The sequence below is a fragment of the Populus trichocarpa genome, chromosome 2 (assembly GCF_000002775.5).
Source record: "Populus trichocarpa isolate Nisqually-1 chromosome 2, P.trichocarpa_v4.1, whole genome shotgun sequence".
Taxonomy (NCBI): domain Eukaryota; kingdom Viridiplantae; phylum Streptophyta; class Magnoliopsida; order Malpighiales; family Salicaceae; genus Populus; species Populus trichocarpa.
The window spans coordinates 23,392,623-23,406,781 of record NC_037286.2 but is presented as its reverse complement, the minus strand read 5'-3'; the positions used below and the strand labels follow the sequence as shown (position 1 = coordinate 23,406,781).

The following is a 14,159-nucleotide window of genomic DNA, read 5'->3' as shown; positions in this document are numbered from 1 at the left end:
TCATGTTTAACAAGTTAACCCAAATTAACCTATTAATTTTTTAAATTAAATTTTATTTTTAATTTCATCATTTAATATTAAATTAATTAAACATTAAATTTAATAATTTTTTTATTTATTTTTTATAAAATTATCAAAGTCTCATAACATATTTAATAAGTTATTCCTAGATTTAATATGTTGTCATTCCTATATAACTTTTGTTTTTTTTTTTTGGCTAAAAGATACGCGGACAATACTAAAATTAATCTTACCCGCGACATAAGACGTGAAATAATCTAGTGTTATAATCTATGTTTATGTTTGTCAACCTCTTAACATGTCAGAATTTCTAGAAACTACCGCTCTCATCTCCCACGATAACTGTACTATCTATCGTTCCTGTTATGTATGGTCTTCGGTAGTGTTTGTTTTTATAATCTAACATGCTTTTTAAAATATTTTTTATATAAAAAGTATTAAATTAATATTTTAAAGATATTTTAGTTATTTTAATGTGATAATATTAAAAAAATAAAAAATATTTTAATATATTTTAAAAACACTATATACCATAATAATATACGACAAACACGACAGTGCAGAACCATGAATTTTAATAAAAAATAATAATAATAATAAATAAATACTTTACGTATAATATTTTGCTTCTAGCAACTTGCATTTTATATTTGGCTGAGAAAACCTAGAAATCTTCTCTTACTGGTATAATAACGAACCGCTATCTTAAGATAAAAAATAATAATAAATAAACACTTTACGTATATTATTTTGCTTCTAGCAACTTGCCTTTTTTTTTTGTTATTCCTGGCTGACAAAACTCGAAAACCTTCATTTATAATCAGACGCTACCTATTTATGTATTCATTAAGCTATGAATAAAACATTTCTCGAGATTTTTTTTTCCTAGAACTATTTTCTTAGGTTTACTAGCTTAATTACTTGCTTCGTGCTCTATTACTTTTAACGATGAAAAAAACCATCCTATAAGCAACACTTATATGCTGTGTAGAAGTTGAAAAGAAGAAAATTATACAAGTGATCTAACCACCATGTGACTGCTAGCTTTAGGATCTACATGTAAGTGAGAGCAGCACCAACTGATCACCATACGGCCAGATTCTGGATTTATTTCCATAACTTGACAGTGCTGTCATGGCTTGCAGAAGCAACCATCCCAGTGACAGGTGACTGCGCCAGGGCTGCGATTATGTTCTCATGCCCCGGGATTGTCATGCTCTTATTCTCGGCCATGTTCCATAGCTCCAGCGACTGCAGCCACATTTGAAAAAACAATTGCAGTATGTCAAGAAATCCGGCAAAGATAGGAACAAGATAAGCTGAATTCATTGCTATGCTTGGAATGTAATTGATATTGTAGCAAAGATACTGATGCTGGAAAAAATAGAGTTTGATATCATGTACAAGGAAAACCCTAGCTATAAAGAAATTCAGCACTGGACTGGTTTCAGATATAATGTTAGGAGGAAGGACTACAGGCTCATTCCTGAAACATTTAGAAAAGGCCTGAAATTAGCCTCGCTGGTGTGAAGCAGAAATATCAACAAGAATTGTCACCATCTATTTCTGTACTAACATCACTACTACCATGAACCAATGTCTTAACCATGGAATGACAGGTGATATCTACAATAAAATCAACAGCCAGTCATCAGAAAGGTTCATCCATTATTGTCTGTAGTATGATTCTATAAAGGAATGCGACTTACTGAGATTCCTCCGATAACCAAGAGAGTGGAGTAACTTGGATGGAAAACACAAGAATGAAACTGGTTCCCATTGGAGCTGAGCTCTTGAATGCAATCCCCTGAGGCCATCGACCAAATCTTCACCAAGTTCTGACTAACCGAAGCCAAAATATCTCCAGTTGAATCCCAGCATATGTAGTTTACCATTTCAGAATGCCCCTGGAAATAATAGGAGTGGATAATTATGTACTTGAATAATGAAATTATTTTTGAAAAAATAATGCGTGGACATTTAAATTACCAACTACAGCATATTTCTTTATGTGCGATACCTGGAATGAGTGAATCTGCCTATCAGTTTCGACATCAAAGATGGTCACCACTTTTTCTGATGCTGCAGCTAGTAGATGTCCATCTCTAGGTTGAAATCTCACTTGTGCATTCCCTCCCTAAGTGAAAGTTTTTTTTATTTGTTTTCAATCATTAGTAGGAAGGTTATACTGAAAGAGAATCAAGTGCAGCTTAACAATGAAAGAAAGAAATACTTAGACAAGAATATTAAAAAATATAGTGAACCTTAGAGACACGAACACTTGTGAATGGATTGATGTTCCAATAACGAATCTCGTTGTCATAGTCACTAAAACAGAAAAGATCAGTTTTCTTGGGGTGGAAGTCTAGAGACATGATAGGTGAACTATGCCCTGTATACTCATGCAAACAATAGCTCGGCTGCAACCAAAACTCAAATGAATAAACCATTTTCAACAATAAGATATATTTTAAGATTGCTTAAACAACAAGACATGGAAACCACAGAAATACAAAGATTATTGCTGCACCCCGCACCTTACAGACTTTGATGCACATCCCAATCACAAGAAGAGGAAAAGATACTCACATTGTTTGCATCCCATAATCGCACAGATTTATCAACTGAAGATGTAGCCAACTGAGACGAATTTGGCCTGAAACGAACATCTGTGATGACTGATTTATGCTCTTCAGTGGTGTTCTCTGTTTGCAGGTTATCCATGTTCCACAGGACAACCTGATACGCGCAACACAAAGTAAGCATATCTCAGTATTCATTATTTTGGGTAATATAAAGAAAAGACGTCCATATTTATGCTAATGGGATAGAACATCATCCAGTAAACAGCTTTCTCAAATATGGATTTATTATTAACAGTAACATGCACCATACCTTCTTGTCATGTCCAGCACTGGCCAGCAACTTTCCATCTGAAGAAAAATGACAGCAAGTGACCTTGCTATTTCTTGTCCGTATGCAGCCAACCTCACCAAAAGTAAAACCTGACATGAAGAAAGTGGCCAACAATGAAATAAGAAACCAGTCATTCTCAACTCAGGAAAGACGTAAAGATGTCCATAAGCAGCTGACCTTTAGAAGACTCCTTTTGGTTCTCACTGAGACTTTGCTTTACTGTTCCATACAAGTCCCTTCCATCTCCATCGGGTGCAAGAAACTGTTCCATACTATCATCTAGAGCAGCAATATCTCCAAAACGATCCATGTCTTCCTGCACCAAGAAATGACTTCCTCAAATGCATCGTCACATTTTAGTTTATACAACTCCTGAGATTCATGGTGGTGTACATTACTGAAGGGTACTGTTTCTTAACAACTACGTTGACTGGAAACTAAATCTAACAGTGCTATTTTGATCCAGAATTTATTTTCAGGGGAGTCAAATTCAATACAGTGATTTCATGTAAAGGAAAATAATGTCACAAAAATCGATAAGTATTTCACATTAATGAAAATAACATAAAGAAATTCACAAAAATCATTAACTTTTCTTTCACACAGATTACTATTTAATTATTCCTTGTGAAAAATTATACTTTTATAAATATATTCTGAACTAAATATCAAAATTACTTATAATATCAGATAATTCCTTATTTCTATTAATTTTAACTAAATAAAATTGGGTTTAGATAAAATTTCTCTCTCTCTCTCTCTCTCTCACACACACACACACACTTGAGAGTTGAGAGTGGACATGCTTTTACAATGAAAGCATGCGAATGGTATTTGTCCTCCTATTTACTAAGAAAACATAAAAGAAAGAAATAACAAGGAAAAAAAATTGAAGACATCATTTACTGGGAAAAAAAGCAGCTATCTCTCAAGTAATGATTAAAGCTAATTTTTTATGTTTCAGTTAATAATTCCATGATTTAAAAATTTAACTTACTATGGTAGTAGTCATATTTAGATATATTTTTGCTTACCATTATGGTGATCTCCTTTTTTCTTTTTTATCATGAGACAATACACCTAATTAATGGTTAATTATGGCTCCCATCGAATGTACTAAGGCTAGTTTCATAAATTGGTTAACCCCAGTCGCATTTCAAGGAGTTTGTGGACAACAAATTCGGAGTAGAGTACAGCAAGGACAAGGCATGTTAATTGGGATAGACTTCCAAATTTAGACTTTTACTTCCATTACTTTGTTAGGGTATTGACAGGGGCAGTGTGGGCAGGGCGGAGCTAGGGTTATTGGTTAAGGGGTGCAAAAATTAAACACTATTTCAATAGGCATTTTTACACAAAATAGTGTTACTCTAATATGTATTACTGGATTTAAACAAAGTTATCATTTCAAAACTGAATTGAAAAACACAAAATATTCCATTTAAATGATTATTTCATAAATAATTATTCTAAACAAAGCTATTCTTTAGGACATATGACAAGGAGGGATCCATGACAAGAAAAAAGGGGAAAGTCCTAGGACTATTAAGGGCCGTTGTGAATTTTCTTGGAAAAAAACTTTGGGGGGCGATCTTCTCTTGTAATCCTTCCTTTTCACCCAAAAAAAAAAAATCTTCTCTTATGTGTAAGCCTACCCTTAATTTTGGTAGGTGCCCACATTGCCACCATTGTAAACCTACCAGTATATAATGTTGATACACTACACGACTATGAGGCATCTCATCCATTGTTAAAATAGTAGAAACTTTGAGCTCATAATGAAGATACCAATGCCGAATACGCGTCTGCTGCATATTTCCCTAATTATTAGCTGTGAAATGTAAAAATATATACCATTATATTGGAAGATGATGCAAGACTTCCAGTCCCTTCTGGACCATACATCATCAAGCTTTTTGGCACACTTTTAGCATGCTGAAAACTACTGGTTGTTCGCATTCCATCACCAGGGGTATGAGTTGATGGAGGAGAGTTGGGTGATGGACCCGCTGTATTTCCTGTACAGGTGCTGTTAGCAGGTCCAGAAGAGGAGTGTTGCTTCCTTTTCCTGTTAGTCTGCAGCCAGCAGTTAGACTATAAATAAGATAATACAAGCTTCAATGGTTAGAAAAGCATATAATTGAAGGAGGTATTGTACAGTTATAAATAGCACTTATAGTTATAAATTTGATGATACAGGGAGCTTTGTAACTAATTCTGAACAACTACAACCTGCTGCTGCTGCTGCAATTGGTCCTGCTGTTGAGACGAAGGGTGCTGCATCTGGGTCATCTTCATCTGTCAGAACACCAGCAAATACACAATGGTAAGGTATTTAGAAATGACAGAAGATTAGCGAGTCTTGAATCACTGTTGTTAGGACAAGAGACAATAGGAAGGTATTTAGAACTGACAGGAGATTAATGAGTCTTGAATCACTGTTGTTAGGAAAAAGGGTTGTGAGGGTCGATTACAGTTATATAAAATATTTTAGGATACATTTAAATGGAGCGGAAATTCAAAAGGACATCTTTGTAAGACTCAGACTCACTATGCTGGCATGATTATACAAAAAATATCCATAGCAACACATTTTTTGCATACAGTTCCACAGTCAAACAGTGGTGATGTTACTTTCATGAACTTCAATTAGGAAAGAGTCCAGATATTGTGCAAACTCCTTTCCAAAGCACCCAAAGAGAGAGAGAGAGAAATCAGAGAGAGACCTCTCCTTTTGAGACCTTAGAATATCAAAACCATGTTTTCATAAGTTTCAAAAGCATCATCTTCTGAAATAAAGCAGGATAAACATTCAATGGCTGAGTTTTATTTGATATATTTAACATCAGGAGAAGGATTATTTTTGTTGGGCAGTCTCCTCATCTTAGAAGACATTTAAACCTTTGGTGAACTTGATTGAACTGGAGAACATATAGACCCATCATTTCTTGTGGATTGGCCATCTTTTGCATTCAAGCTACTTCTAGGCAACTGACTTAGCCTTCGTGGATCCAAGTCTCCATAGTTAGCTGAATTTCCAAGGTTGCTTTGTGCTTGAGCCTGTGCCAAGACCTGCTGTTGTTGTGAAGCCAAAAGAAACTGATTTTGAGTCTGCAGATTAGGCTTCTGCATTTGTCCACCCAAACTTGGCCGTAAATGCTCGATTCCCTGTAGAATTTGGTGTGCTATAAGTTCCAGGACCCAGAAATACATACACAAATAAAAGGATGAATTGAATATCCAGCACAGGAAAACAAAACAAAACTTACAGTTAGTGGCCAGCCCTTCAATGGAGGAAGACCAGTAACACCTTGATTTAGTCCTGAGTAAAGGAAGTAAAGGTAATCCATTTTAAGTAATGCAATAGCAATCTTTCCAGTTTGCTCAATAGTTATTTCATCTAAAGTTTTGAATGACCTTTATCAGAGCACATAACTTATTCAACATGTATTTCAGGACATCTTTTTTTTCTTTCTTTCTTTAATTTTTTTTTTGGGTGGGGTGCTATGATAGCACAGTAGGTGTGGTCCGCTCCCATCTATTTGTCAAACTGGTAAGCATTATTCAATCTAGGCCCCAAGGGGACACACAATAAGAGTTTTACCAAGCTTGCACACCTGAAGGAAGGTATGATATTTCATGTATTAAAACAAATAAATTAAACATTTAACTTCTACATCCAATGTTTCTAGAGATCCTGAGACATTTCAAATTAGGCATGTTGTGAAGCATCTTCAATTTCTAGCCATATAGGTCTTAAGTTCACTCCACCATGCCCCAGAAGCTTACAATATGATGAGATGAAAGATAATTGGCAAAAGAAAAAAACATGACTGCAAACGTGAATTGTACTTGCAATATCAAGGACAAAAGTTTTATATGAAAATCTCTTCTTGAAATTACCTGCTCCACCTAGACCAGACTTTGATTGCAAAATTGCTTGTCCATAGATGGATGAGGGATCCATAGGCAAACTTTTCTGAGTTGGGCCCAAATTAATCTCACTTTTGATGTCCTGAAAATTCAACATGTTAACAGGTAATGCATGGTGGAATGGAAATACTTGAAAGGAACAAGAAATTTGAGTAGCAAAAATGTAAGTGAAGGGTCAAGTCCAAGCAATTACAGTTATCAGTGGAGTTCGAGCCTGGATTTGCTGCAAAGCCGACATGTTCCCAGAATTACCCTGTGCTAGCTGGCTGAATCAGCAAGGACAAGAGAAATCCATTACCCACCTGAATATTGTCGAGTGATTGTAAAATTAGAGATGAAATTCGCATTTAAAAATAGAAGGACATTTACCCTTGTTGAACAGTTGGTGATTTAAGCAGGGACAGCCTATTGGCATCAATTAGAGCTGGTGATGTCTCAGAGTCCATAGAGTGAGGGTGTTTCATACGTTCTTCATACATTTTCATAGCCAATACACTGGCTGATGGCTGCCCCATCATCCCTTCAGGGTTCATAGCATTTAGAGAACTAGAAAGAGCTGGATGACTAGGATCCCTTCGCTGCATCTGAGCATTGTGACGCTGCATGAGTTGCAATTGCATCTGTTGTTGCTCCCTTGTCTTACTTTGTTGTGCCTGTTTTTGATGGAAAGTTATATTCAGGTTAGTTGTTATATCTTCCCCACCCTTCAAAAAAAACCATTCAAATTACTCTAACTTGAACAACATGAAGGCACCTCTATATATGCCGCAGCAGCGTCAGAATGTTTTTCATTGGTCCTTGCTATAAAAATATCCCAGAAGACAGACCACCATTCAAACAGAAATCCTCCAGGTGCATCAATTGCTACAAAAAAAAACACTCAAATACCTTGTACAACCTCTGCTTAAGCATACCGCTCAGTCTACTTCAAGTTACAAGAAGTTCAAACAAACGGCAGAGCAAGATAAATTACGCAAATACAACAGCCATAGCACATACCGCGCGGTGCAATTTTTGCATTTTAAAAATAAAATAAGAATCAGTCAACAACAAAACAGCATATTGTTCTTTGAGGGTATATAAAGTATCAACAATTTGTTAAAATTACTGCAATTAATTAGCTAAACAACATTACCTACTGGATCAGTGGCAACCTTCCCTTCCGCCATAAAAGCTTTCGCAGAATTATGCAATTTTCTCTTCAGCAAATAATCATGAATATATACATCAAGCCTATACCAACAAAATAACAGATATCAGCAAAAAAATAAAAAACAAATGCTAGAAAATAAATACTTATAAACCATCACATACATCTTATCTGCTTCCCAATTACTCTGCTGCGCCATGTCTCTTCAATAAAACAACCGATCACTACTCCTTTCTGCAAGAATAGAATCGTTGCTTAAAATTCAATGCATCACAACTTGTTACAGGAAAAAACGAAGCTCGACACATATTCCTTGCCTTAATTTCCTAAAACAGAAAAATTAGATTAACCTAAAGACTACGCAAACACAAAACCTAGCAAGACACATAGAGAAGAACCTGGAGATTCTGCACCGAATTTTGCTAGCAACCAAACAGACCTAATCCACACTTCCTTGAGCTCAAAATTTGAACAGCTACAAGAACCATCTCACAAGATCTCTGCACGAAAATCCTTAAATTCAAAGCAAAATTAACCAAAAACAAAAAAACCTCAATCACTAGAGAGAAAAAATCGGTGCCTGGATTTTCTTTTTTGAGTGCAACTGAAGGAGACCGGCTTGCTCTAGTGAAATTCTCTGCATTATAAACTTAGATGGTAGTTTGCCGGAATTTGTCCTTATATTATTTGGTGAGTATCTAGTATATCCCTATATTTTTAATTGTATATATTATGTCCTTATTTAATCAATTTTTTTAATCTAAATTGACAAAATTATAATTTTATTCCAAAACTTCCCTTGAAATATTATATTTTAAAAAATAAAGATTTTAAAATTACTCATCCAATTAACCTGGGTTTGTCCTTATTTATATAATTTAGTGATATATATATATATATATATATATATATATATATATATATAATTGTATCTATTATGTCCTTATTTAATAAATTTTTTATTGATAAAATTATATTTTTATTCTAAAATTACCCTTAAAGTATTATATAAAAGTTTTTTAAAAATTAATCAGTCAATAACTTGAATTTGTCCTTATATAATTTATTGAGTATCTAACATTTACTTGTATTTTTAATTATATCTATTATACCCTTATTTAAAAAACAAAAAGTTTCAAAATTGCCCTTAAGATATTATATAAAAATTTCTCAAAATATTTTAAAAAATAAAAAGTTTCAAAACTAATTGGCCAATTAACTTGAATTTGTACTTGTATAATTTAGTGAATATCTCGTCTTTATTATTTAGACAATTGTTTTTTTATCTAATTGACAAAATTATACTTTTATTTCAAGATTTCCCTTAAATATTATATAAAAAAATCTCAAAATATTTTAGAAATAAAAATTTCAAAATTACTCGGCCATTGAGTTTTAAAAATATAAAAAATTCAATATTTTTGTGAAAAAATAAAATTATATTCTTGTATGTCTCAAGAAAATATTAAAAATACAATTATATTAATATGGATAGAAAAAACTTGAGAAAAGTCTATTGGAAAATTAGATATTGTTTAAGAGTATAATAGGTATAATTAAAAATACAGGGACTTATACGAATATAGAAGAAGTAGAGGACTGAACCGGGCAAACAGAGAGAAAGAAGCTTGTTATTAAAATATAAGAAGATTCCAGCCAGCTTACTTGGTCCCATGCGATATTTTTATTTTTATAGGTTTGGAGTTAGCCTCGGGTTGGGGAACAGTTCGGTAATTGATGGGCTTTCAGGTTTGGAACGCAATTACGGCGCCGGTTGACTGGATATGGGTCGACCAGGTTGTCGTGTGAACGGTGAAGAAAAACAGATCAGGCACACGCGCAATTTGTGGGCTGGCAGTTAGGTGATGTGACTTACGGATGTTTTGGAAATGCAGGAATTATTGTTTTTTTTTATTTAAAAAATTATTAATTTTTTTATTTTTAAAAATTATTTTTAATATCAATATATTAAAATTATCTAAAACCATTAATTTAAAATAAAAAAAAATATATAATTTTTTTTAAAATATTTTTGAAACATAAAAATAAATAATTCTGAAAGATATGTGTTGTTTTGTAATTATTTTTTTAGGTTTTTAATACAGTTTGAAAATTAGGACAAATTATGTTTTATAAAAAATAATTTTTTAAAAATAATTTTTTATATATATTTTTAGAATATTTAGATATGAGAATGTGAAAAATAAATTTTAAAAAATAAAAAATATTATTTTAATATATTTTTAAATATAAAACATTAAAAAAAAACACTATACTATCCAATACTGCCTTTCTGGTAATGCTTCTGTGCTCTGCCGCTACATGGGCACTCGCGTACAGCGCAAGTTATGTCAGGTGGGGTCCTTGCATTGATTTGGATCATACGGATATCGTTAAAGAAAAGCTGTGAAAATCGTGAGTGCATACATAAAATCATGGTTCTGATGAAAACAGAAAAACGATGATGATAGCGCCATTGTTTCTATTCAAAAAGCATGTATACTCCAAAAATACTCCAAAAATGTATCCGTATCTGTATTGAACAAGTATCATATACGAATGTGTTGGGTATGGTATCGAGGGGATATGATAAAAAAAATAAAATTAGTTGAAGATTTCCAGGTGAATTGCTCGTGATTTATAAGTTTAATTTTTACATGAACCTCCCTTCGATATATTAGCTAGAAAATAAGGCATAATTGAAACAATTATATATACAAGGACTTATTGAACACGGTTTTTAAAATATAAAAATATGTGAGGGGTGTAACTTAATTGGTCAGATCCTGAATTTGTTTTCCGGATATTTCTAGTTCGAGTCCCACAAACCTTAGAGTCAGAGCCACTAGAGGCTTATATGGTCGCTAACTTCAAGGACGGTGAGATTAGTCGAGGCGTGCGCACACTAACCCGGACACCCATGTTAATCTAAAAAAAAACATGTGAGCTATTTATTCTATTTGGAATAAGAAGCATTTTTTACATCATATAACTTTTTTGTATGGGGTTGTTTGTTTTTGTGTTTTAAAAGTGTTTTTGAAAATTTTTATGTTTTTTTTGTTTCAAATTAATATTTTTTTGGTATTTTTCAATTATTTTGATGTGCTGATATTAAAAATAATTTTTTAAAAATAAAAAATATTATTTTAATGCATTTTCAAGCGAAAAATACTTTGAAAAACAACCGTTACATATTTCCAAACACCTCCTTAATAGAAAAAATAAACAAAATGACATATTAGAGAAATATCTTTTATTAAGAAATTAATTTATACAATTAGATATATAAGGATAGATTAAAAACTCACAACGAGGACACACCAAGCTATTTTCTCTTATATTATTTTTCTTTCTAAAATAGACCCAAATATTGTTTTTTATGAAAATGAGAATTAATGCAATCTTATGATACATGATGTCATAATATTTCACGAAAAAAGTTATTAGAAATCAAAACTTAAGCAACAAAATTTATTTGACTTTTATTACAAGAAGTGACATTTTTTATTTATTAAAAACTATTTATTATCTTCATGTTAGGCAAGTCAATTATGAAGATCATCCTAAGATACCTCGCAGTCAATACATAAGATATCTCACAATAAAAACCTTGAAAATCATGTCAACATCTCATAGTCTTGAATACATGCTAGGACTATATAGCATCTTTGAAAATTATAAAGCATTTGTATATTTAAATTTATGTTATAATTTTAAATTCAAACTCCGCACGCCCATATATGTAGGTGATTATTTTCGGTTTGGTTTGGTTTTTATAAAAAAAGTAATTAAACCGATTTTTTTTAAAAAAAAACCGAAACCGGTTCAAACCGACCGGTTCGGTTTGGTTTTTTGGACAAAAACCGATTCAAACCGGTTTGGCTCGGTTTTTTTCCGGTTTGGTTTTTTCGGTTTCAGGCTTATAAAACCGAACCGGTTGGTTTTTTTAAAATTTTAATCGGTTATTTTCACGGTTTGGTTTTTTTAATTTTTTTTTTTAGTTTTCTCAGTTTAATCAGTTTTTTAAATTTTTTGCTCACCCATGCACACATGGACTAATACAACATTGTTGAATAGTATCGTGTTCATTTTCCTGTACATGACAAATTAAAAGAAAGACGGGTAGCGCTTGTTAGATTTAAAAAGAAAAAAAATTAAATTATAATTATCTTTCCATACTCATATAATTATTTTAAAGATAATTTAATCTATAGACATCCAAATTTATTTAAAACTGCAAGGAAAACATAAATAACACAATCTCTTTTTTTTATATATACTTTTATATATATTGTTAAATACAATTCACTGTATTGATTCTTTAATGTTCATTTTTATTTATTTTTCACCCCCAAACAAGCTTTGCTTCTTCTGTTTTTTTTTTTTTTTTATCTCTATCTACATTCAGGAAACCTGGCACATGAAAAGTCTCTGGAAGGCTCTAATTGTTGCTTGAAAGGTGTTTATTATATAGCTTAAAAGAGAGTTGTTATATATTTTTATAATGTTTTTGCTCAACCAAGATTCATGGTAGAAGTTTTTTTCTTCTATATTAACAAATATATTTTTGGGGAATAATCCATGAAGATTTTACAAAAAAATCAACGACTTATGTAAATTTTCTCAGCATTAATTTTTTTTTTTTCAAAAAGAAGTTCCAATTCGTTTGCACTTACCAAATACCCTATTGAAAAATGGAAAACATCCATGTAATTTTTTATTTTTTTTTACTTTACAAGGAGATTTAAACAATTAAAACTTGTTTTTATTCATTTTTTTTTATTAGATTCAACTGATGACACTAGAGCTCCCTATAGTATTGATTTTTGATAAAAACATCCCTGTGGTTTTTATTTGGACAATTGAAAAGTAAAAGCAAACATAAGTGACGAGACAAAAAACTAAAGCTAATGGCAGGACAATAACACTATTGAAAAAGTGAGTTTAATGACACTATAATTTCTTATAGTGTTGATAGTTATGATCCTGGTTATTAAATCCGGCTTGGTCCGACTGGTTGATCTAGGATCAGTGTTTTTTTTTTTTTCAAATGTGAGATTTGAAACCCATTATATAGACTCTATGTTTTCAAGAAAAATATTATGTTTTTTCAATGTGGGATAAAATTTTTTTTGGTTTAAATACTTCAATTTAAAAAGATAACATAATATCTTTTCAATGTGAGATTTGAAGCCCTTTCGTACATATACTATATGTTCCCATGAAAAAAGTTATTTTTTTTTCAATGTGGGATTTGAAACCCATTAGTATATATAGTCTATGTTCATAAGAAAAAAATTATATTTTTTCCATGTGTGATTTAAAACCCATTAGTATATATACTTTATATTTTTAAGAAAAAAGTTATGTTTTTTCAATGTGGGATAAAAAACTTTTTTGTTTGAATACCTCAACTTAAAAAGATAATGTAGTATCTTTTCAATGTGGGATTTGAAGGCATTTCGTATATATACTCTATGTTCCAATGAAAAAAGTTATGTTTTTTCAATGTGGGATAAAAAACTTTTTGATTTAAATACTTCAACTTAAAAAGATAACGTAGTATCTTTTCAATGTGGGATTTGAAGCCCTTTCGTATATATTCTCTATGTTCCCATGAAAAAAGTTATGTTTTTTCAATGTGAGATTTGAAACCCATTAGTATATATACTTTATGTTCACAAGAAAAAAATATTGTTTTTTCAACGTGGGATAAAAAACTTTTTGATTTAAATACTTCAAATTAAAGGGATAACATAATATCTTTTTAATGTGGGATTTGAAGCCCTTCCGTATCTATACTCTATGTTCCCATGAAAAAAGTTATGTTTTTTCAATGTGGGATTTCAAACCCATTAGTATATATACTCTATGTTCCAAAAAAAAAAGTTATGTTTTCAATGTGGGATAATTTTTTTTAAAAAAATATTCTTTTAAACTTCATTATTTACAATATGTATAGCCTATATTTACATGAAGTTTTTCTTAATTTTTTCATATAAATTATTAAAGCTTTAAATATTTTTTTTTAATTTTTTCGGGTCGATCCGGGTTGACCCAAGTTGACCCATGAAACCCGGGACCCTGCCCCTTGGCCGGGTCAACCCCCGAGCTAGGTTTAATAACAATGGTTATGATC

General features: G+C 31.8%; 1 protein-coding gene across 4 annotated transcripts; it reads right to left on the bottom strand.

Annotated features, from left to right (window-relative positions):
• Positions 1-925: 925 nt before the first annotated feature.
• LOC7471138 (transcriptional corepressor LEUNIG_HOMOLOG) lies at positions 926-8,661 on the bottom strand. Of its 4 annotated transcripts, XM_052450485.1 has the most exons (19): positions 8,601-8,661; positions 8,419-8,520; positions 8,185-8,254; positions 8,006-8,103; positions 7,625-7,734; positions 7,240-7,523; positions 7,064-7,136; positions 6,841-6,952; positions 6,207-6,259; positions 5,839-6,105; positions 5,170-5,235; positions 4,792-5,013; positions 3,115-3,253; positions 2,917-3,026; positions 2,611-2,760; positions 2,286-2,441; positions 2,042-2,158; positions 1,731-1,928; positions 926-1,272 (listed from the first exon to the last, which is right to left on the bottom strand). In XM_052450485.1, exons 3-19 carry the CDS (start codon positions 8,217-8,219, stop codon positions 1,129-1,131), a joined length of 2,334 nt encoding a protein of 777 aa, XP_052306445.1. In that variant the 5' UTR covers positions 8,220-8,254; positions 8,419-8,520; positions 8,601-8,661; the 3' UTR covers positions 926-1,128. The 4 variants fall into 4 exon arrangements, with proteins under 4 accessions (XP_052306445.1, XP_002301780.1, XP_052306447.1 ...); XM_002301744.3 differs by having other exon boundaries at positions 8,419-8,637; XM_052450486.1 differs by lacking the exon at positions 926-1,272 and adding an exon at positions 1,356-1,647 and having other exon boundaries at positions 8,419-8,639.
• Between the last annotated feature and the right edge of the window lie 5,498 nt (positions 8,662-14,159).